This window comes from Melanotaenia boesemani, chromosome 15 (genome assembly GCF_017639745.1).
Source record: "Melanotaenia boesemani isolate fMelBoe1 chromosome 15, fMelBoe1.pri, whole genome shotgun sequence".
Lineage (NCBI taxonomy): Eukaryota > Metazoa > Chordata > Actinopteri > Atheriniformes > Melanotaeniidae > Melanotaenia > Melanotaenia boesemani.
The window spans coordinates 3,202,960-3,228,095 of record NC_055696.1 but is presented as its reverse complement, the minus strand read 5'-3'; the positions used below and the strand labels follow the sequence as shown (position 1 = coordinate 3,228,095).

The following is a 25,136-nucleotide window of genomic DNA, read 5'->3' as shown; positions in this document are numbered from 1 at the left end:
AACTGTATGTTTACTAAAAAGGTTAAGTGTTTGTTGTATAAGCATCTTCACTTAAGGAGGGAATCTGACACCATCAACCACCAAGTCCTACTCAATAAATTGACAAACTTTAATTTTTCTGATGGTGCTGTTCAATGGTTTCAGCCTTACCTTTCAAATAGAAAACAATGTGTAACTGTTGACGGGGTTAAATCTTCATTTCGCAGTAGTCCTGTATGCGTCCCACATGGGTTGATCTTTGGGCTGTTATTATTTTCATTGTACATAAATGACCTCCCTGATGTATGTCAGGCTCTTAACATTCAAATGTGTGCAGATGATGCAGTAATTTACACTCATGGTTCTACAAGTGATATCATCTCATCCAAATTGACCAATGGTTTAAAGAAAGTGCAAGATTGGCTTTATGACAACTGCCTTATGCTTAATACAAATAAAACATTTTAATGTTTTTTTTATAAAAAGACCAGTAAAGCAGAACAGCCTTAATGTGTCTATAGGTGGAGAGACGCTTAAAATGGTATCACAATACAAGTGCCTTGGAACCATTTTGGACTCAAATCTTGTCATCACTGTAAAATTTAACCTTCAAAACAAATCAGACCTCTTATCTCAAATGATGCTGCAAAATCAAACCTTCATTGCATGATTCTGTCTCATATTGAATATTGTTTTATAATATGGTAATTTGCAGGCACCACTATACTAAAACCTTTAGAGCAATTGTATAAAAAAGCCATCAAGGTGTTTGAAAAAAAGCCAAATTCAACTCACCATTGCAAAAATTTAGAGAAATACCATCTTTTAAGTTTTGACCATTTTAAAAGTTTTAAATATGCTTGCCTCATCTATAAATCTCTTCATGGCCTAGCCCCTTCTCCCCTGGAGGAATGTATAAGACGTAAGGATAATAACCTCAGGATCAGATCTGCTTCTTGAGGGGGCTGTGAGGTGCCACTTAGATGACCGGCTACAGAACAAAACACTATTTCCGTTACGAGTTGCATAAAGTGGAATAATCTTCCAATAACTGTACAAGAGAGTTCCACTTATATTGCTTTTAGAAAAGAGCTAAAAAACGGCTCAAAACCAACCAAATGTGTCAACAAAGGTGAGGTTTAACATATATAATGTGTTGTACATCTATTATTGTGTATGTATTGTAAATGCTATTCATTATTGTTTGTCATGTTGTTGTTTTTAAATGTTTGAGGACTACAAATGGAAAGTAGCTTCTAGCTAAATTTAGCATATTTACACAATGTCCTGAAAATGTACAAAGTGTTCATTAATGTGCATTGTCCTCATCAAATAAACAAATAAATTAATAAAATTAATAAGTTTGTCAGCGAAATATGGCTGTTTTATATATATATATATATATATATATATATATATATATACATACACACACACACACACATATATATATATATATATATATATATATATATATATATATATATATATATATATATATATATATATATAGATGTGTGACTGACTAAATGTAGTAATCTATTTTTGAATTTTAAAAATAATGCATGGGGAATCTGGCAAATAAACTTCTGAGAATAAAATCCCTGAATTGTTTTGCCCAATCCATATATTTATTGTAATAATCAGATAACAATAAGGAAATACAACAAACATACCACTTAATTTTACACAACCACAAATGAAAGCTTGATAGAATGAAAAGTACTTAAGAATTATCACTAACAATATCAATAGCAACCCTTAATGAAGCCAAACTTTCAAAATGTCAACTTGTTAGCAGGAATGCAGCCTAAACCTTAAAAATACTAAATTCGGGATTAAAATGATAGTCATAAGGATTTCATTCATGATACATTCACCTCTTCTATCATTCACTATCCAAACTGTCCTGACTTGCTTATTGAAATATTTATTTTACTTTAGTAATACTTTACTGATATTCATGCATGCATAACTCCCCGCACCCCAAAAAAGGAGGATAGTAATGACACATTTCTATACCAAGTGAAATAATTATGCAATCATGATTTACTAATCAATTTATTACAGTGATAGATTTTTATTCAGGCGCACCATAGGACGGCCTTCGTTTCGGTCCTATGCAAGATCCTGCTTGTAACTACGTCATTCCGCTGCGACACGATAGTATCAGAAACGGTGAACGAATTCTATTAAAGTGCAATTTTGTGTTTGGGAGTTGAACATAATGGCATTGGAAACGGTCCCAAAAGACCTGCGCCACCTGCGAGCTTGTCTTCTTTGTTCGTTAGTTAAGGTAAACTGCGGTTTATAATAATAATAACAAAAATAATAATAATAACCAAGTTAGCTTCTTTGCTAACATGTAGCCAATCGCTGCGCTGTATTTTTCTGCCGTCGTGTCTCATTTATAAATTAGAAATTTTAAATAACTTGATTGTGATTACTTTCTTTTCTTGTTTTCTCAAGACCATTGACCAGTTTGAATATGACGGCTGTGATAACTGTGAGTCGTACCTCCAGTTTAAGGGCAACAGAGAGATGGTTTATGAATGCACAAGCTCCTCGTTTGATGGGTGAGTTTTAACTCAACGTTGAATATGTATCTCTCCTCTTTTGTTTTAAGTCACATAAATATTGTCTGTATACACGCAGCGTTATAGCCATGATGAGTCCTGAAGACAGCTGGGTGGCTAAATGGCAGCGAATAGGTAAGGATTTGTACTGTATATTATCCATTTCAAATGACTTCTTGTAGGTTTTTTCCTTAACGCTTTTCCTCGTTGGAAAACTTAATGTGGTTAAAGACAAATAGTAGGCGGACGGAGTAATTAGAGTAAGTTAGTGAAAAGTAACAGAAATCATTACACACTGCTTACCTGTGCTGCCCAGACTTACCTTCCGCCTTCATGTTTGTTTACATGACTCACTGGTACTACAAAGCACTCAAGCACTTCTTTAAATTTTGGAGCTGGGAGGAATTGTGGGATGGAATAATGTCCTATATAGAGGATAATGTCATTTTATAGATGATGGTATGATGTTTCCTGTGATAAAGGAGATGCATTTAAGTTCTTTGTCTTAGCATCTACACATCTCACCTACCACTTCTGGCTGCTGCATAAATAGTTCCAAGTCATTTTACTAACAGTCCTAGTAAAGAAAAAAAAACGTATTTGCTTGATCTCTTTGCCTGCTTCATCCGATTAGTTATGTAAATAATGTGTTGGCTCTGCTTATTATTTTGAAAACGTTATATCTCATGTTCTTTTTCTTTTTTCTTTTGTTTTAAATGTTAAATTGTGATTCTTATTTTCTGGTGTTTCAGTGTCTGTAAAGCACTTTGAATCACCCTGTTGCTGAATTGTGCTGTAAAAATAAAGTTGCCTTATTATATACCGATCCTTAAGTAAACATTTACTATTGTTCATCAACGTTTCCTCTTCTTTTGAGTGTTCAAATCAGTCAGAAAATATGTATGAAAATATATTTAGTCTATGCTTTATTCTGCAGGCACCTTCAAGCCAGGTGTATACGCAGTATCGGTAACAGGGAGACTACCTCCAGGTACCCCCAAATATAGCAAGACTCACACACTGAGAATGTCACTGTTTTGCTGTTTCCTGATGGTTATTTGATTATCTTTTTTTTGAAGGTGTGGTGAGGGAGTTGAAAAGCAGAGGAGTGATCTACAAATCCAGAGACACAGCAGTGAAGTCGTAACCTTGGCTGTTTCTCGTTCATGCCTTGTCAGAGCCCCGTGTCTGTGATGTCTTATCAAACTGTTAAATGTTTGTTCTTTTTGTCATGCTTCATACCATTAACGCAAATTACAAAACATAAAAAAACTTATTTCTTTGGATAATTGAGGAAAACAATAAAGGTCATTTTTATAAGAAATGAGTCACTGTGGAAAAAGTTTGTTTGAGGTTTTAAATGCATCTTCGTGGTGCAAATTCAGAGAGGTCAGAGAAAAGTTCAAGCACCATAAAAGACTATTATTCTCCATCTTACTCTAAGCAGATTCTTAATTTATAGACTGTTGATTCTGTTCCTGTGATTTTACATTTACATCATAAATGTTATCATTAATAGCTCCTTTCCCTGCCTGCTTCAGCAATGTCAGCCCACAGTATGACGCAGCATTTACAATCACTGACGGCCCACAACTGACAAAGCTCAGTAAAGACTTCCAGAAAATGCTGATGTTATGGAAAATAACGCTCTTTCCCTAATTTTTGGTTATATATGTGAATGATGCATCTGTAGGGATTCGGTATCAGTCAGTGGTAACTTGGATTTTTGTGGTAATACTGATTTTGGTAATCACCAACTACATCTTATGAGTCATGAGACTAGATTTAATGTAAGCTATTTGAGTTAATTAAGGTATTTATTTCCTATTTAAGATGAAATTTTGTGAAGGTGAGAAGTTTTCTTGAAAACTGCAAGTCAGCTCTTTGGTTCAGCTTAGTCACGAGTTAAAAACGAGTTAGCGAGCATGGCTAAGTTGTCGTTTGATACACACACTGACAAGTGTTACATACATCCATGATTTCCATTTTATTATTCACTCAATCTCAAAAGTCACTTCTTATGAAGAACGTGAAGCAGCTAGTTGACACAGCGAAGTGGCAGGAAGACAACATGCAGGGCTGCTTTTACCACTTTGACTGCACACATGATGGTACGAAAACATTTTCACACAACAAAATTTGAGATTTGTAATTCTCTAACCACATGTTGGGAATCTGCAAGTTTTTTTTCTTAATACAAACCATAAGGAAACATGCTGTCATGATAATGAAGCTCAAATAAAAAAAATATTACTTTTTTTTTGTTTGTTTTTTGTCCTTTTCTGTTTATTTTGTGGGATTATTAGTAAGTTTAAGTTTAAGTTTAAGTTTAATGTTTCTGGACTGCAAACAGAAATCCTTTTTATTTTTATTTCTTTTGCTGATTATTTGTTCCATGCTTGTCTTTTTATAGTCTTATACTTTCATATCGGTTTTATTGTTTAGTCCCCCTTTTTATTTTTAATTCTTATTTCTATTTTATCACTCTTAGTTGTACAGCACTTTGGTCAACATATGTTGTTTTTGAATGTGCTTATAAATAAAGTTGACTTAACTAGGTCTGCTATTATAAAACTAACGGCAGGCCCATCTTGATTCCTTTTGTTGTGATTTTCATGCCTTTTTCATTAGATGCTAGTTTGTGATTAACAGAAATACGTGGCTTTCTTTTAATCAGAAGAGGGGATTGTGGAAGTAATTTTAAAGCATATGGTAATCAATCATATTTACTCATAATAATCACAAGTGTAATCATTCTTTTATTCATATAACACATTTATTCATTTATTACCCTCAATTACATTTCATAATGTGTATTTTCCTTATATAGAAGATCGAAGTTATTATTCTCCTGTTGGGTTATGATGCAGGCTTGTGTGAGGTCAGGCTGACCACTTTCCTTCCAGACCCGTGATGTGGGAAAAGTTGAGACTGGTGGGCACCTGCTAGATAGAAACTGTTGTTTAGAAATAACAGCCTGTTTGGGTGAGACAGTAGGAGAGCGGGGCCTTCTAGTCTCTCTTCTCCTTTTTATCAGTTTAGAGGCCTTCAGCTAGAACCAGGTTGAATAAAGCAGAGTCCTCTGCTTGGCTTCCAGAGTCAAGATGATAGCTCTCAATTGCAAGTATTGCCTGTATTTTATACTTCTCCTGTAATAAAACTTCTAATTACTTTTACTCATTCAGACTCTTGGTAATTTTTCTACAACATCCTTCGTTGTGTTTGTGAAGACGTTTTTCTGCAGCGTGCCTGCACAATAAACCAAGTGAACATATTAACTCAAAGCACCCCAGCAGCCTCTCAGCATGACTAAAGACTCATTCCTTTACTCTCTAATCCCCTGCAGCAGCAAACACTGCCAGTAGGGGGAGCCATGGACCAAACTGTCATCAGTGGAGACTCTGGTTCAGCGGTGGAGAACTCTGGTCCTCAGGGCCGCAGTCCTGCAAGTTTTAACTGTGCAGAACTTGATTTGAAGTCTGACTTGACTGTAGCTGCTCCTGGCCTCATGTTTCAAAGGCACACGTCATACGCTCCAGGCCACAGCAGAAACTGGATTTAACACTAACAATAACAGCAGGGATTTAAAGTTCAGTGAAATAATACAATGTGCAAAACTGAAGAATAGAATTATATCCAGGAAGGTGTCCCAGTTTCTGTAATCTGAGAACAATTCTCAGTTTTCTGTTCTGGAGAAGCCCAAAGGCTCATGGGAAGTAAATATGGGATGAAGATGTGAGCCATGTGCTATGTTAAAGAAGCATGACTTCACTTTCTTTCTGTAAGAAGCGACTTTTGTGTTCCCAGTTTTACTGGGTAAAAATGTTTCTACTTTTGTGATTTTTGGTCATTTATTAATTATAAAACCAATTTTCCAGAAAAGTTGAAAAGTTTTCTAAAATTTCAACAAAAACTTAAATCTGTAATTTGAACTTTTATTAAACAAAGTAAACTTTGTAGTATTTAGAAAATATAAAGTTTAATTTTAGCAACACACCCAGATAACGTTGGGAAAGAGGCATGTTGACGTTTGTGTTAAATCACTCTTCTTCCTAATTACATTTTTTAAACATTTGGTACTAATTGGGTTTTTTGGAGGAATGTGCACCCATTCTTGCTAATTAGGATTTCAAATACTTGATAGTTTATTTTTGTTGTCTGATTATAGTCAGTTCATTGGGACATTGATCTGGACTACAGGGAGGCCAGTCTAGCACACAAACACCTGAACTAGCCACAGACTTAGCAGGTAAAGATACTGCACTGATGGCAGGATATGTGTCATTGAAATTCCAACTTAGCTCTCTCCATCAACAGTATTGTCCGACATATGAAGTCATCCATGCCATGGACACGGATGTATCCCCTGCACTATTACTGACGCTGCCTTTTGAACTGTTCTCTGATAGCAGTCTGGATGGTCTTTATCATCTAAGAAACAAAGAACAAGAAAGATGAATTTTTTCCGAGAAGCAGCTAAAACATGAATCCGACCGTCAGCTCTTTCTGTCCACATTAGATTAACTTGTGCTCAGACAACTCAGTTTTGTTTCTGCAGAGTTGATATATATGGCTTACTCTTTTTGTAATAGAGTGTCAGGCTGCAGCTCATAATGCTGAGAATGTTTTTCCAAAGTACATCTCAGCACATGTGACCGTATAGATAACGGTGGTATGATGGTTTCTCACGCAGTACCACTTGAGGGGTTGAACATTATACAAACTCAAAGCAATTTCTGGCCCTGGTCCTGTGATTAGAATAGAATAGAATAGAATAGAATAGAATAGAATAGAATAGATCTTTATTGTCCACCAAAATGGAAAATTTTCTTCGGCTCACCATCACAACCTACACGCACCTCTCAGATGCTGCGTAGGTGCAATATAAGAAAAACAAAAAAAAAACAAAGACAACAGAAAAAAAATCTAAAACACTAAAAAGATAAAAAAAAATAAAAAGAAAAATAAAAAGAAAAAGTGCAGCAGATCAAGTCAGCCTCTGGTTTGGTGACTTTGTTGAGTTAAGATGGCGTTTGGTATAAAGGACATTCTGAAGGGACCTTTAAGCGGGGAACTCTAAATCTCTGAGGGTGATGACTATCTCCCAGGACGCTCTTTGCTTTCCTCTTTTTTCCCAAAACTTTGCCTGTAACCACCACAATCCTGTTTAGTTTGTTTTGCACTTTCAGCTTAAGTGACAAAACCAAGCAGGGAGATGAAAGTTAAAACGCTCTGGATATGTGAGACATACACAAGTTCTAAACTCTGAGGACTGACACTGAGACGAACATCTGAGAAAACCGAGTCTGTGAACATTTCTTGAAAACATGCTCTTCAGAAAATCTCAGCTGGTGGTCAAAAATTGTCCCAAAAGTTTCCCTGATTTCAAGAAGTTGGCCTCCAAGTGAAACTGATTCTACTGTCATATCTGGTTTAGTGCAGATTAGCAGCTCCTTTGTTTTAGACACGGTGATCTACAGCTGGCTGGACACCATGCTTCATGTGGGTAAGACGGGAAGTTTCATCAGAGGAGCCCGTTTTCTGCAACAGGCCGACTAAGTCCATGTCATCTGCATATTTAGTTAGTTTTAAATGACTTTCATCAAGAGCAAATTCATTTGTAAAAGGAGAGAAAAGTGAAAGAGCTACCTTGTGGACTGCCAGTGGGAAGCTCTCTTGACATAGTGTCATTAACATAAACCCTCTGAAGGCGGTCTAAGTCTATGATCCAAAGAATCAGGCTGGTATCAGCATTATGATCTGCCAGCATTTTCTATAAAATATGTACATCCATCTAATTAAAAGCTGCTTTAAAATCAACAAATAAAACCCTAGCATATCCCTTGGGATGTGCTTTTTGCTTTGAGACTGAGTCTAACAGAGTCAACGTGGTGTCATCTGGACCTCCACTGCTCTCATAAGCAAATCGCAAAGCATCCGATGTCGTGGCCACAGTCAGGATCAGAAGATAATTGGTTTAAGCAACTGGCCAGAAGTCTTCAGGCTTGCCTGTGCCTGGCTTTTTTTATTTCCTTTACTTTTTCTTTGGCATGGGCCTTATTACTGAGGGTTTCCAGGTTCTGGGTACGCCAATACTTTTCAGATGTATTGGACCTTTTTCGTGATTCTCTGACCAAGTTTGACACAAAGTGGTGAGCCATGTGTAATCCTTGCTTGGAAAGACTAAGCCTAATATCCACATTAGAAACATTTTGAATTAAACTTGCCATTTCATCATTGATTTTAACACAAGTTTAGACAAACTTTCATCATATCTACTGTATATTAACTGGAAAAGATGTGTGTCAAATATGAATCTTATTCAGTATTTCTTTCTATTACAAGCAGGATATACTTTTTAATCTGACACTCTGTCCTTATTGATTGTAGATGGCAGATAACCAAATGAAAAGAAAAAAAAAAACCCCACAAGCTTCAGTTTATACACCTCCTTGTTGGCCTTTACGCTCCCTGAGAGCATGAGAATTTGACTTCAGCTTAATTCATTTGTAGACTTTTAACCTCTTTTCTGATGTTCAACACCAAAAATGCATTTTTTTCCACTTCAAAACCAGTAAAAAGATTCCAGCGTGAGTTGAAGTCCTCACCTCCACAAAGTATTTGTAGGTGAAGTCATTTCATGAGAGCTGCAAGCTAAAAACAAAACCGAAAACTCAGCTTAGACAACCACAGGCGTTGCCAGGAAGGCTTTCAGCTCCGCCCAGTGTGTCGTCTTCCACACATTAGGTGCTGTAGAAACTACACACACACACACATACACACACACATACACACATACACGCACATACACGCACACACAGAGCCTCTTTGGTTCTTGCCATCATGTGTTTTGCCCTTATTTGGCTATTTCAAAGCACTGAGCTAAAGGGAATGTGTAGATCATAAAACTAGGCATCGTATAAAGGTTTATCCTCAGTAACTTCTGCCAGATAAAGGTGGTGGAAATTTCTTAAGCTCACTCTTGAAATGTGCTTTAACAAAAATAAAGTGGAGAAAGGGAAGTAAAGGGATGTGTTTTACATGGGGATGGACATTATCCACGCAGTCTTAGACACACACTCAAACTACAGTTTGTGTGGGGTGAGCTTGTGTTTCATAAGTCTGACAAAACTTCCTCTCTTTGGGAGACCAGAAAGCAGCTACAGAACCGAGAGCAGCTCATCATGTTCAAAGCTTTCAAATCCGTTTACAAATGACGGCAGCCTTGCTGAATGGACCAAGCAGTTCGCCTTTTTGTGTTAAATCTGCTCCAGTGCAGTAATATTTACCCATAGACAACGGTAACATTTTTAACATGATGAATGCTGAGGCAAATTTAAAGTTTTGTGAGTTTTTGAAAAAAAAAAGATAACGTGTGTAAAAAGATAAAAATAAGCAAACAAAAATAGAAAACTTTACCTAGACTCTAGAGAGTTAACAAACACCATGAGAGACCTTCGGAGGCATTTTAGTTGCATTCAGTTTGAATTAACAGTTTAACATTAAAGGCTGTAGTTTAGATGCTACAGTTACAAATAAGCTAAAGTACTACGTGTTCCTCTGAGATATGAGCAAAGGTATGAGATGGCTTTTTCTTAGCTCATTTCCTCTGATGCTCTGCAGAAGTCAATTATTTTGGTGCAGAGCTGTGTGTGAGCCTAACAGGTCCGTGGTGGTGTCGACACCCGGCCGTAGTCTTGCAGGGGTGTAGGGAGGGGAAATGGCTGACGGTCCAGATAAGGTCTATCAGGAGAGCCAGAATGGGCTTGGGATGGCATTTGTGTTACTCCTCACAAGGAGTTGGGATCACTTCCCAATTAGCTCATATGCAGATGAGTAAAGGATAGTGGTCATGAAAGCTTCTAAATTTTGTCATCTTGATGCCTCAGTGAGTTGAAGAGGGCAGGGTTCACAAGAAGCAAGAAGACAGGAGGGTTAAAGCCTTAAATGTGTGACTGTTAAAATGATCATATGGTGTGTATTTCTTGTCTTTGTGGTAACCAGTGTGTTTTACTGGAGTCTGAGGCTTCTTCAGTGACCCATGTATGTACACATCCAGAATCTCTGTGTGTTAGTAACTCAAACAGCAGAGCACATACGCACATGCAAAGGTTTTGCAGTTTGAAGAACTTCAACAAAGTTTATAATACGTTGTAAATTTTAAAATAAAAAATAAACAGCCTTTATAGAATAATAAAAAAAGCCTTTAACCCTAAAATAAAACCTTTTAAACTTCTGCTATTAACAGGTTAGGCTATCATTTGACAGTTTGAATTTCACTGGAGTAAAAGGCTGGATAAACACTGCTATGCTAGGCTGGTTAGCTTGTAACAGGATATCTTGGTTGTATATTTTTCATTAACTTACAAATGGGCAAAAAATAATTTATTTCTTAAGTTGCTAGAGCATAAAAATGAGTTTGTACATTTAAGGAAGAAACCTATTAGCTTTAAGTTAAGCCAGCAGCTAGACTGAACTAGCTTGAATTCAGTTGGCTAACTGCTATGAAATAAAATCAAATGAAAATTAAATGAATGACAAATACTTTATTAAACCCAGAGGGAAACTGTAAAACAGTATCTGGATCCTCTGACAGTTTTAGTCAGTTTTTCTCTGAATTTTCTCTCTAATTCTGTGGCCCTTTTATTTAATCATTTAAACTGCAAATAAAATTCTGGTAATAATTTAACACTGATATAGTTTTTTAAATAAAGGGAAAAGTTCTTTTAGAATTGAGCTCAATTAAATTTCAGTGTGGTCCCCATTTGATGGCTTTTACGTAATCTTTTCTCTAATATCTTTAGCGTTTAGTTAGTGTGGGAGGTTGTTTCTCACACTGGCCTAAAAGTGTTGATGTTGCTCAATTTCTCCCAACTAGAGTAAATGTCAGAGGAACAAAAGGAACATTTGCGTTCTACTTAATTTTGTCAACTGTGACTTCATACAAGTGCCTTGAGATATTTCTGTCATGAATTAGGAGCCACACAACCATAATGTTTATACCTATCAGTTAAGGAAAGGTGTAACAAGAGAACCAAAAATGCTGCAAAAGGAAGGAAAAAATTGCCCCAAACATATTTTGTATACTATTTAGAAGAAAAATGATGCATCAATGAGCACCTTTTCCTGCAAACTGTCATAAGGTCATATAAAGCGTATTTAAAAATGCTACACTGAAATATCTTCAGTAAATTCATAACATATATTTCATTACATAAGCAATCAATTTCAGCTGTTTGTGAGATTAAAGAAAATACATGCAGTTCATTGTTAACCTGAAAATGGCCAAATCTCTCTGTGTTGTGAGGTAACGTAAATTAGTTTTTAAACTACCAGAGGAGAATAAGAAAGTAAAGAATAAGAAGAAAAAGAAAAGTCGTTGCTTTGAGAAAGAAGAAGGAGAAAAAGAAAACAGTCCTCTGTTTGGTTAAGTGACAGACACAATAATCTCTGTAAAATGTAGTGAAGCAGAAGCACTGAGGAGCTGTCTTAGAAAGCTGAATACTACTAAATAGTTGAGCAAATAAGTGTGTGTTCATATTTCAGGGCACCCCTGGTGAGACTTCTGTTGACCAGCTGGGGAACAAAACAGACTCCTAACAGGGGGTCTGCATGACTTTAAACCACAGTTACAGTTTGACATTTACACTTATGGGGGAATTGAAACCTTTTGCCTTTTACTTTTGAAAACCAACAGAAAGGTAATGGTACTCATGGTGACAAACATGCAAATGAGTCCCCCCCACCCCAAAAAAAAAAAAAAAAAAAAAAAAATCAACACCCCATACCATACCCTTGTTTTAAAATTATATATATATTTAGTGACAACTGTGGACTTTTTCTTTTACTTCTTACAAATAAATTCTAGGTACACGAGGGCATCAGACCTGCAGTTAAATCTGTTTTATAATGATAGTTTGGTACTTAACTAATCTAATAGTAATTGAGATGATAATCTACTCTAGCGAAGGCAGCTTTTTCAAGTAAAGGAGAGTTAGATTATCAGTGTTACCATCTTCTCACAGGAAGTGCTCCACCAAACCTAACTGCACCTCTCTGTTCTTAGCTTTTTGCTGAATTCTGAACTGAGGGCACTTTAAATGTCCTATACCACTAATCTAATACATGTGAGCTTCACTTTACAGCAATGCCTTCTTCGCTGTGTTTATTACAAACATTTATTACAATTTTACACATTACGTGTCTGCAGCAGAGCAACAAGCCTGAACACGGATGGAAAAATTTAGCTGAGGCCTTCAATATTTTTGTGTGAAGCCAATTAAAAAAAAAAAAAAAAAAAAAGCGGGATGTTCTAGCGTCTAGTTTTGTGTCATCATCAGATCTTTCGAGCTGTTGTTGGCTTTTTAAAAAAGGAGTCTGCAGAAGGCAGCGAGAGGGCGGAAGCAGAAAAGAGAGCGGCTGTGACTGTTAAACCTCTTCCTGTGGTTGCATCACGTGGTCCTGTAGGGTTCAAAAGGAGACAACTTCTTCTTCTTCATCCACTTCTTGGACAGACAGAAGACACCTGTGAGACAATCATCGCTCAGGAGACAGACAAAAAGGAAAGAGGGTTGAGGTAAAGTATGGTGAAGAATATAGCGAATTTTTTACTGGACTTATTTGTGGCAAGATGGTAAAAGCCTATTACGTTTTTCAGAAATTACTTTAACTTTTTACTTTTTAATTCTTTTTATATATATATATATATATATAATTACAGATTTTACTTGCTTTACTTACATTTTCTTTTATTTTTGTTAAGTGGTCTTAATTTTTTTATTTGTATTTTTGATAAAAGAAAAAACACAATTGAAAAAGAAATCTTAAGTTCTGCCTCTGTAATATCGTCATTTAAATTTCATGAATCTTTTGGATCTATTTCTGTCTCAATAATGGATGCTTGCAGTAATTCTTAGTTATTTTAACAGACTTTTTCATGCACCAAGTAACTCAGACAGAAAAGCTTACTCATCTCTGACAAAATGGCTTCCTCAAGATAGCGCTTCCTCTGGTAGAGTGCTTCTGATATTTGACTCGAAAACAGCACTAAAGCAGAAAGACGGGTGAAGTGTTTTGGTTGATTTTTGTATTTGTGTTTTTCCCTCATTGTTGTCAAAGTTAAAATATTACCAGGCCTCATTTACATTTGATCAAATTAAATGTCTGGTGGCACAAATGTTTCAAGATGAATCAGGAAGTGCACATTTTCTGGCTTTACATTTGAACGTTTGAGCAGGGAGGTTTGAGGGTGGTGAACATAAGAGGGTGGAGGACGGTGCATGTGTGCAGCTGCAGACTCGTGTGCAGCTGCAGGAACAAGAAGTGGGAGAAGATCGAAGAGGAACGATGGATGTACAGTGCAGTCATCCATAAAGTAGAAAGCACTACTAAACTCCTCGCCACAGTGTAGTGTTTCCTACTTTATGGATGAGTGTACTGTTGGCTTCAGGGAGAGAAGAGAGGCCTCGGCATGGCGCCCACGCAGGAAGTCAGAAAAGAGGAAGCTGCTTTGTCTCTTTAAGCCACACGTTTACCCAGAGTGTTGCAGCAGTTGGTTCACATGGGAAGATTGTGGCACTGAGCAGAGCTCGCTAACTCTTTCACCATTTTAAAATTCACCTGTTTATATGTCCTGAAAGAGGAAAATGTAAACAGTATATGATGTATAATCTGTATGACATTCAATAAAATAAAAAAAAAGACTTACTTCCTTGTTTTGTTTTGTTTTTTATCAGAAGCAAATAAATACATGACACTATTTTTTTGTGAAAATATACATACTTTATTCTTGTAAAAAGATCCATATTGAAAGAAACCATCACAATTTAAACCATGGAGTCCCCTGCGTACTACATTTTTAGATACTAAGCCTCCATCGGCATGCAAAACAAACAAAGAAAAAAAAAACAATAAAATCTGTAAAACAATATTAACAAAAATATATACAGACGAGCTTCCAAAAAAGGGGTAATAAAAACATTAATATATAAAAAGGTTCATCTTAACACTGGTTTCAAACAATGAATGCAGATAAGGAAAGACAAAAAAAAGTTTTCTGCACTGTATGAAATGAATCCACAAGTCTCAACACTGTTCATTACAGTATTTACACTCAGCTCCTACAGCTTCTCTTCCACTGCAGTAACAAACCACAACTCAAATACTGTAGACCAGTCTGCCTAGAAAAACTTAAATATGAAAGCAACATAAATAAGGCAGAACATGGGTATAACATTGGTATGCATGCATCCATAAACATCCTGTAAACAACATATTAAGACTAAAGAAGGTCTTTGTGTAAGGCTAAATATAAGCTGAGCTAAAAGTTATCTACATGGGCCTAGGTCCTATTCAGTCAATAGAGGAACCTCCGAAGTTGCTACACAACAGGTAGAGGACTACTTGTGCATTAAAGGCCGTCAAATACAAGATCATTACAAATACTTGCTGTACATTTCGGCAACTTTTGAGTGTCCACTCCTTGTTTAAAAAAGTAAAATAAAACAAAAACATACAGTACTGCCTCTGACTTGCCTCTATCCCGGCTATGTCACATCTAAAGTGTCTGAAAATCCACCTTCCCTTTTATGCTTGGCATCACCGTTCTCCCTTTATGCATCATTGACAAATTTAAACATTCATAACATAAATTTAAAAAAAAAAAAAGAAACCCTGTCAACTTTTCCACTGAAAGTCTACCACGCTGCGGGGAAAACTCGGCCTCTCATAGCCATAGAAACAAGCAAAGCACCTAACGTTTTGGCATGTTCTGCTGCTTTTTGACAGCCAGAGTCGACAGGTGGCTGAGTGCAGAAAAGAAACTATGAGTGAAAACCTGAGAAGTTACCCAACAGCCCTGCGTCGCACAGATTTAAGAAAAAAACCCACAAAATCCAGTCAGAACGAGTGAACAATCACTGCATCTGTCACAAATGACTAAAACTGAATACTAAGGTCTGCTCCACACATTTGCATCCAATAATTTTACTACATCATCTGGTCAGTTACCACAAATGATCCAAAATGGGTTTATTTCTTCTATTATTCCTTCTATTAACCAACACTTTACAGTGTTTTGGTGCAAATGTGTGTACAGAAAATCTAATCACTACACTGCATGCGCTTATAAAAACGTGTCGTAACACTGCAATTTAATCTTCATTATACTCCTGATATGGAGGCAAAATAACAGATAAGGTTACTAAGTTATTGCAGAGTCTGTCATAGTACACAAACCACCAGTGCAATGACTGAAAACTGCTCAGTATAAACTCAGTTCCTGGAAGCGGCGCTCATGTTAGCTGTCTTCGATTACAAAAAATGAAGAACAAAAAAAACACCAACATAACCATTCAAACCATAAGAAGTCCTAATGCTGACAGACTGGGTGTTAGCATCAAATAGCTTCAATCTCATCTGAATATTTAGTCAAAGTCAGATTTTTTAAAGCAATTAATCTTAAATTTAAACTTTGATGATACAAACACATGGCATGAAGAAAGGGAGAGCTGAGTGTCACTGATCCAAAAATATCAAAGTCAGTAATGATTTTTAGATTTATCATGACCAAAACTTTCAAGACATTTTACTTGCAAACCATTTGAGTCATTTAAAGATCAATTAGTAGGTCTTTAAGTTTCCTGTCATAGATGTCTTGATAACAGATTCATGAGTACAACACAGGCAGGAAGTACTGATAGGAAATAGTACTGTACATTTTTAATGCTGCCACTTTTTTAAAATGGAAATGCAAACACTTAAATGGACATTTTTTTTTTTAAATTTCTCTCAATTTTTTCCATGTTTTTTCCAAGTATGATTGTTGTGTACCAGGAACACTGACACCATCCTACTTCCATCATTTATAGAACTGAAGGAGGTTACATGGGGACACAAGTTTCTGCACTGTATCTGACTTGAAGCTCACTAAACCAAGAGAAAGTTTGTTAAATGACTGTTGAACCAAAACATTTAACCAAAACCTCAAATATTTAACAGGTTTTGGTATAACAATAAGAATTCACTGATAACCTTATCAGTGAATTCTTGTTTTAGTATTTCAGATCAGACTAATTAAATACAGCCTTTTAGGCTGACATAGCAGCCTGTTCAGCCCCAAATACAACTCATTTATGTGCACGCTGCAGGCCCCTTTCATACACACACATGCCAAAGAAAACATTTAAGCCATCATGATTTCATGTGCTGTCTAAGAAAGGAATTCGTTATCAGTTTCAGCTATGGAAATCCTCTATACACACACACACACACACACACACACACACACACACACACACACACACACACACACACATATATATATATATATATATATATATATATATGTATGTATGTATATGTATATATATGTATGTATATATACATACATACATATATATATATACATACATATATATACATATACATACACACATATATATATACATACATACATATATAAATATATATATACATATATATATATATACATATACATATTTATATATATATATATATATAAATATTTATATACACACACTCAGACACACAAACTCTTAACAAACTCTTAACAAATGCAGTTACCTAGGTCCCACATCCCAATTTAAACATAATTTTAACCCAAACATTTAAACCAAACCAACAACAGCAACAACAAAAAAGAGGAAGAGAGGAATTTAAACATGTTGGGTCCCCACAAAACTGCTAGACCCAAGAAGTACAGTTGGCTTCTGGTCTTTGGACCCCACAAATTTGGAAATTCACCCAGACACACACACACGCGTACACACAAATTAACATTCATTTGACTGTAATAAACAGGACTGTTAACCTCAATTAACAGTCAACTCAATTGTTGACTTAATTAACAATTAACTAACCTTATGCCCCATCATCACTTCATGCAGTGTGTTTATCGAATAGAGCAAAAGTATAAGATACAGTACCAGTCAAAAGTTTGGACATACTTTCCCATTGAATGTAATGGAAAAGTGTGGCCAAAGTTTTGACTGGTACTATAAATAAATGAAGATATTCTGTATAAAGTGTTGTAAAAATACTCTTAAAGACATGAAACACACGAGGGAAGCAAACATATTCATAATACATCCACTGAGGATGGATAGTGAATTCTTAATAGTCACGCAGAGGAAGCGATAAACTGCTGCTTTTACTTGCTTTAAGTAAGGTGGCACAATTACATGACCATTAAAGCTAATATTAACTGTGTTGAGATGACTTGTTTAACTGCATCTAAATTAATGGAATGTTTTAGGAGATTATTATTGCGCGCTTTAAGCCTAATGAGTTGATTAGGAAGTACTTAGTATTTATATACACACACACACATATATTTATATATGTGTGTGTGTGTGTGTGTGTGTGTGTGAGTGTGTGCATTAGCTCACTTAGGCATGCGTTTCTACGTGCTCTTGTGATTCTGTAAGCTGAACCTTGATGTTTCAAAGTACTCACTATTTAGCAACTGGTGCAGCAGTAGTCTAAGGCAAATGTATAATTACTGATGGATAAAGCATCAGTTGTTGGATCTGATAGCTGCTAACAGCATCGACTACCAAATGAAACTAACAGTACAGACAGAAAAAGTGCTTTCAACCTGACACAAGTCAAAATGTACTGACTCATTCTTTCTTGCTGGATCCCAGTTTTTTTAACAGTTTCTTGCCTTTGGAGAAAAAGCCTTTTTTCTTCTTTGTTTGAATTAAGCAGTCTGTCCGTGCTGGGCTGTCTGAAGGGAGGGGGGCTGGAGGAGGGCTGCAGATTGCCACTGCAGCTGGACCTGGAGGAGGGTCTGGGTCTGTTGTAGAGCTTGTAGTGGATTCAGGTTGTGGTTGCAGGTCTGTGTGCTCCGTCCTGTCAGCGTGAGGAGGTTCAGTCTGGGGGTGCAAAGGGTCTTCTTGTGTTGAGGGGCCAGAATATTGTGGCTCTGTAGAAGATGTCCAAGTGTCCTAGGGGAGGAAAATACAGGCTTTAGGTCTGGTTTGACTCAGATACAGCACACATCATGATATCTGAAGCTTTAAAAGTGATGTCTATCTTCTTGTCACTGGGAAAGACTAATATTCATAAGAGATAACACCATAACAGCTGCGATTTCCACTTAATTTTTAGTTAAACTAAGTTAAACTATGGGTCGGTGCAGGATCCTATGAAAAGGAGCTGTATTGAACTAGAGTGCAGCTAAATGAGGGTGGACTGGGTTAATTAACAGTGGTGATCCTCCAAAAACACTTACGATCAAGTCTCAAAGTGAACAGATCGTTTTTGCTTCTGTAAAAGGCCATGCAGGAAACAGTGGGACAGAAGAAATGTGACAGAACACGATTAAACACAACAACCATGCATTTATAAAAGGATAAAACATAAAGTCAGAACTTTTCTGCACTCAAAGAAATAAAAATGACAGGTAGTGGAACAAAAAGTAGGCCATATACAGATGTGCATGCTACACAGACAGACAAGCTAAGTCACCAGTGATTCTTTCTTGGGTTCTGGTGCAGGCTGGGGACAGACTGGTTCTGCTGGAGGATTATCTGGAAAAGCCTGGAGGAAGTTGGAGGGCACCAACCCTCTGTGTCCATTCAAGTCTCCCTGAGAAGACGCAACAAGGGTGTCATTTGACGAAAGACATGCTCTCCAATCACCAGATTTATATATTTGCTATAAGTATCAGTTAGCAAATGTTGATCTCAAATATCCTCGACAGGTCACTCATACTACTGCAAAGCTATCATAAGTGAATTTCTACTCTAATACATTCAGTTTCTCGTATGTGCAATATATAATAGTTTGTGTTTACTGTCATGTAAAAAAGAAAGCAAACCTTCATTCAGTTAGAAAGTTTTACGTATCAGGACACATAAAAAAATCATCTGGTTCTCACCTGGTCTTATAATTAAATACACCCTTATAGGGACAACACCACAACACATTAGATTATGTCATTAATTAACTAAAACAAAGCCAAAATGCAGAAAGCAGCATGTGAAAAACTACTTAGCAGGTTAAGTAGCAGCCAGGTGCTGCCTGGCAGGTGCATCTGATGCATTAATAAATGTCTGCAAACCTTAATGAACTGTTGCAATGTGGGAAAAAATGGAGGCAAAAAATTTCTTTAACACGACATAAAAGAGAAAAAAATTGTAATCGTAAAGAAAAAAAAAGTTATGGCTTCTGCTGCTGAATGTGGTTCTCCAAGCTGCAGAATCATGACGTTAACTTCATGAGGGTGTTTCACAAACTGTTTCTGACTTTTAGGCTTTTTTTAAAAAAAATAAACTTGATTTAATAGTTTTTTATACAAAGTCCAAGAGTTTACAGGAAGCAAAATCCGAGTGTAAAACAATCCTTTTGACACTTACGTAGAAGAAACCGTCTTCGTCCATGTCACCAAACACATGTATGACGTCTCCCGCACTGAAAGTCAGCTCAGCCTGTGTCAGAACAAATAATTCTAACGTTTAAAGAACCATTACTAAACATATTGTGGGAAAGAAAAACTTGCATGTAAGTCTGACCTCTATATCCGTGTTGGGGGAGCTCTCTCTTGGATCATAATCAAAAATGGCAACCATCTTGCAAGCTCCTGAGGCTGGTTTGCCCACAGCTGCAGGGCCAACGGTCTCACTGGGATCTGTGGGTCAAACGGAGATGTGCAAACAGTTTACTCAGGTCTCTCCTCAAAGTTCGAGTTGCATAGGTTCTGCCAGTCTATGAACATGCAGCTCTGTGTGTCTGCATGTCAGACTCACTCAGCATCATGCTAAGCTGAGGGAAAGTCACATCACTGCAGTCACACATCAAAAATCTAAATGAGACAACAGGAGATTAGTAGTCGGCGTTAGCATTTTTATTTCCATGAACGAGGTCACAGCAGCCTGAGCCATGGTGCTGCTGCAAAAGTCAGAGCAAACATTTGCTGGGGATAAAGAGAGGAGCAAACTCTGCCACACTGCAAGCAAAAATGGGGACAAATAGAAATTATTAGATGATTTAATGATGCTAATTCTGCAAAATGAAAAGGAGTTAGGAAGAAGGTCTGGTTGGCATTTAGAACTGAGAGTTAACCAGTAGCTTGTTTTCTCTTTTCGTAATCATTTCCAGCCTTTTCTTTTTAAGCATGCTTACTTTTAGATGAGGATGCATGAACTTTTCATCAAACAGAATACTCATGTCTACAAAAAAAAGAGGTGTAAACAAAATAGAACAAATAAAACTGCAGGTGAATGCATGCGGTCTTCTCATGCAAACTAAAACGGTCATCATGCAGATGCAACAAAGAGAGCATCAAAAGGCTAACGACAAACCTTGACTGGAGGAGTCTACGCTCTCCTCCCAGAGTGATGCAGACTCCACTGGAAGAGATGAGGTGAGGGGGGAGAGCATAAGCAACCAACACCACAGTACCATATGAGGACTTCTCTGACAGTACGTCTACATGTCACTCCGATCAAAACCGCACTTTTAAAATACATGTAAACAAGTTAATGTTACTAAAATTGCACTAAAAAGAACCCAGACTAACAGACCCAGATAACCCAGGATGAAATACTTTGTGCATGCATACATTTAACTAGGCTCCCAACCAGCTTACGAGATCTGCACAGGCTCCTAATTTCTATCCAGTACAAAGAAGCCGCAGCAGGTACCAATAAAGAATAACTGCATAAGCCATCCATTCTACATGTTGACTTAAGGTCACTTAGTGAGTTTTGTGAATGTTACTTTGCTCTAATAAAAATCCTGCTCAGGTAACCTTAAGACAATCTCTGTGCAATTACTTTGATTATATTTACATGTATGATGACTATAAAGTTAAAAGCAGCAGAATGTCTTGAACATTTTCTTGCAAAGTCTTTTAACAAAGTATTAAATATAAAAAAAAACCAGCTAATAAATCTATTCTATTCCGGGACAAAGGAGAGAAATTTCTCAATTTAATGGTGCATGTAAACGTACTGTAAGAATAATCCAAGTTAAGAGTCATGACACTGGAGGTACATAAAGTCACAGGTGGAGATCAGAGAGGACGGATGTTTCAACAAGTGAGCTTTTGATGGTCATGTAATTCATTTGTGACAGAGGAGCAGGATAGTGTCAAAGTAAGACTGAGTTCATCAACTGATCAGCAGCGTGTTGCCACATCCTGCCGCTTTATCTGCAATGTATTACATGAATATGCGATGACAGGACTGAGTCAGGATGTTTGTATGTGGCTTGTACAATATGAAGCTGTTGCACAGGTGTCGTGTCACTGGCATGAATTAGAAATCTGAAAAAGTTAACCTGTGGAAAGTTCTAACAATCACAAGGTTTTAGGTATATAAAAAAAACGTCAAACATACTTGTTGTAATATTTGCATTTAATGCTGTGATTTCATTACTTGTTGGGCTTTAAAAATCCCCCCAGCAGCTACTGGGAGAGAAGCAGAAACTCAAAGAGCTGAATCTAATGTGTAAGAGACAGAAAGAGAAGCAAACCAGAGATGAGAAGAAAGGAGAGGTGGGAAGCCGCAATCTGCAGCGAGACACACCTTTCTTGGATCGTCTCGGTTTCGGCGGTGGAACAGGGCGACGTGGAAGCTGTGCATGTGTGCGAGTGCCTTAATGAAGTTTTAGAGACCAAAAAATAAAAGAAATGAAACCAAAAAGAAAAACAAAACAAACAAAAACAGATGTAATTCTTGAGAGAAGCAGACCAGACAAACTCGACAATGAAAAGCCAGCCAGAAGCAATTTCAAAAAGATGACAATCAGTGAGCAGCAGACACAGCAGTGACAACAAGTGGAAGTGAAAGGGTTAAACTACATGAAAGTACCGCTCTGCGTAGAAAGCAGGAAACAGAAGCAGTGTTAGCTTTAGTCTGCTGGTTGGCCTGCAACCATTCACCACAGACCAACACTTGTACAAATTAAACTTTTCAAACACCTGCATGAAAAGCACAGTCATGGTTATGATTTCCTTTATAGAAACAACATATAAAAAACTATAAACATTTAAAATAATGCCATCTTTTGTTGTATTAAACGCTTGACTAAAGAGCAAACAATCAGAAAAGAGGGAGCTTGTATTTCTACAATTCTCATCAACAGATGAGCCTTTTTTCTGTTAATCCTCCAATAGAGGCAGCAATGTGCTCGTTTGACCAGCAAATACTGAAAAATAAAAGACAGTTTTCCGTTTACTTTGTATTCTGAAGCACTTGTGCTGCTATTTTCACTTACCACTTAAACATGAAAAGCAATGACTTTATGGATAAAGCATACAGTTTACACAATACTTTGACAGCATCATACACAAACAAAACCTTTGACACTTACCGATCTTCTCCATGGACGCCGCTGTGGACAAAAAGCCCTGCTGCAGCAGCTGTTGCCGGGTCTCCTCATCTTCCACCTGGATCTCAGACACCATGTTGCACGGTACGTAGCCAAGACGACCCCCCGACTCCCCTCGATAGAAACCATCTGGATCTTTATCTCCGTAAACCTGGGGAGAGGCAGAGTGAACCCTGTGTAACACGTAATAGTTCTGTTTCATATTTTTCTAGATTTCATTTTACATTTTTAAATTCAAGTACAAGTGCATCTTTAATTAATAAGTTTAAAACTTAATTGTTAACTAATATTATATATTTCGGTTAGGCTTTTCTGTAAATAAGAACAGAAAATCAGCACTTTGGTATGAGCCCACCCCAAAACTAAAGAAGACAGAAGATTGATAATGCCTCCAGGTCTGAAAAATCAGGCCAATACAAAAATGCCTTTAGTTTAGACTTCTCCCTTTCTGTGGTCCATGACAAAAAGACTCCTCTTTTGAGTTGTTATTCATTTTCCTAATGAACTAATGGTCAGTGATTTTAGATGCAACAAGATGATAATTTTGTACAACCCGATCACATTTAGGTATGTTCTAGGACTGGGCTAGCTCGTGACTGACAAGTTGCTAATGCATAGCCAATGGCCTGCGTTGATTAAAGCACTGAGGTGCAAATCGTAAAATTAATGAGCAACTTGTTCTATTACCTAAATCACGCGTAGTGTCTGTTTGCGCTTGGTCAACTCAAAAATTGCAGTCTTCAAACAAACAAGGAAGCAAGGTCTAGAGGCCTTTATTTAACAAGAAAGGAGATCAAAAAACAAGCAGGCTGACATGCAGCACGGGGTCCTGGGCTGGGATTTGAATCTGGGACAGCTACAACGAGGAGCTGTAACCTCTGTATTTCAGCTGGCTGTTCAACCAGCCGTAAACATCTAGTTTTTTTGTATTTTTTCTAAACACAGCAGTCTCTCGTATCAGTACTTTTGTCCACAGTAAGCTATTTTTCCCCCACAGATTTTTTGGACAACTTGGGTGTCCTGCTGGCCTCTTAACCACTGCCGAACTTCTGGGGGAGACTTGAGCGTTGGTGCAGGCTGCAGTGGTAAAAATACATTCAACGCTCATCTAGCTTTTCTGGCTCATTTAGCTCAGGGACCATAAAAAAAGAAAAAAAAAAGGTAGGAAGAACAAACGGCACCCACGTGAGCAAATTCTCTATGAACAGAATGAATGCAACAGTCTGAATATCTACATATTTTCCATGCACCTCTTCCTTTCAAATCCAGACCCTGAACACACAAATTCCTAACTAAAACTGTGTAGGAACCCTGACGTTAGGCTCAACACTCACTTTGATGATCTGTCCTTCACTGAAGGGCAGCTCCTCCTCAGCAGCGTCAGGATTGGGTGACATGCTGGCCGGATCATACGGAAAGAGGGCCACAAAAATGCGAATGTCACTTTCTCCTTTTATCTTTGGTGATTCACCTGCAAACATACACACAGTCACAACAACATGTTTCACCCCTCATCTCCAAACCATGGACACTAATAACTGTTATAATAAATGCTTTAAGTGACCAAGATTACAGAGATTATCACAAACTAACTCAATTTAAATTCTATTTTAACTGTTGCCGATATACAATTCAGCAACAGTTTATATCATTTAACACAATTAACTTTTACTAGAATTACAACTATCATTATTCTTGCACAACAGAGTTTGCAGAGAAGCCATGCTCAGCATGTAATGAATTCTGCAGGGTTGCCTGCTTGCACCTCCCCCACCGCCCACCACCTGCAGCGCTGCTATGAGCACTGTTCACCCAGCACCTGTCCTTAAAAGAGGTAATCAAGCTAAACCACTGATCCTAAGCCGCATGAGCTGTTTGACAAACGTGCACACGTTCATGATCTGCAGCCGTGCAACAGAGGAAACAGCATTTGACCTACACTCAAAACTAAATCTGGGAACGCTTCTTCACATCATGGCCACTAAACAACTTAAAAAAAGAACATTTTAAGAAGTGCTTTTAATAAACTTCAGTTTACAGATGATGAAAAGCAGAGAGTCCAGCACCATGCATAGATGAAGTTTGACATTAGTGGGGCCACGAACATGACAGTGAGATACATTTGAAGAGCTGTAGTGAGGCTTTAAGCTCAAGTCAAGAGATGTATTCTCTATCTCATTAGGGAGAATCAGCCCATCTGTGACAAGAGTCACGGGCAGACAA

At 37.2% G+C, this 25,136-nt stretch overlaps 2 protein-coding genes across 3 annotated transcripts in view; one reads left to right on the top strand and one right to left on the bottom strand.

The window, feature by feature from the left end:
• The first annotated feature begins 2,098 nt into the window (after window positions 1-2,098).
• supt4h1 (SPT4 homolog, DSIF elongation factor subunit) lies at window positions 2,099-3,882 on the top strand. The gene is made up of 5 exons (XM_042007861.1): window positions 2,099-2,275; window positions 2,449-2,555; window positions 2,635-2,690; window positions 3,493-3,546; window positions 3,635-3,882. The coding sequence occupies exons 1-5, from the start codon at window positions 2,207-2,209 to the stop codon at window positions 3,700-3,702; spliced, it is 354 nt and encodes a 117-aa protein (XP_041863795.1). The 5' UTR covers window positions 2,099-2,206; the 3' UTR covers window positions 3,703-3,882.
• Window positions 3,883-17,979: 14,097 nt separating this feature from the next.
• Window positions 17,980-25,136, bottom strand: part of LOC121654022 (RIMS-binding protein 2) — a 61,945-nt gene continuing 54,788 nt past the window's right edge. For both annotated transcript variants that reach the window (XM_042007859.1, XM_042007860.1), the window contains 8 exons: window positions 24,248-24,384; window positions 22,896-23,064; window positions 22,109-22,177; window positions 20,882-20,929; window positions 20,093-20,208; window positions 19,937-20,008; window positions 19,047-19,166; window positions 17,980-18,523 (listed from right to left, as the gene is read on the bottom strand). In XM_042007859.1, the coding sequence (XP_041863793.1) occupies window positions 18,197-18,523; window positions 19,047-19,166; window positions 19,937-20,008; window positions 20,093-20,208; window positions 20,882-20,929; window positions 22,109-22,177; window positions 22,896-23,064; window positions 24,248-24,384 (1,058 nt within the window). In that variant the 3' untranslated portion in view covers window positions 17,980-18,196. The remainder of the gene's footprint in view (window positions 18,524-19,046; window positions 19,167-19,936; window positions 20,009-20,092; window positions 20,209-20,881; window positions 20,930-22,108; window positions 22,178-22,895; window positions 23,065-24,247; window positions 24,385-25,136) is intronic.

Excerpts from the sequence above, each read along its gene's own strand:
- supt4h1 (XM_042007861.1), top strand. The coding sequence starts at position 2,207 with ATGGCATTGGAAACGGTCCCAAAAGACCTGCGCCACCTGCGAGCTTGT. Across the intron at positions 2,276-2,448 it reads TTCTTTGTTCGTTAGTTAAG|ACCATTGACCAGTTTGAATA; the intron begins GTAAACTGCGGT and ends TGTTTTCTCAAG. Across the intron at positions 2,691-3,492 it reads GGCTAAATGGCAGCGAATAG|GCACCTTCAAGCCAGGTGTA; the intron begins GTAAGGATTTGT and ends TTTATTCTGCAG.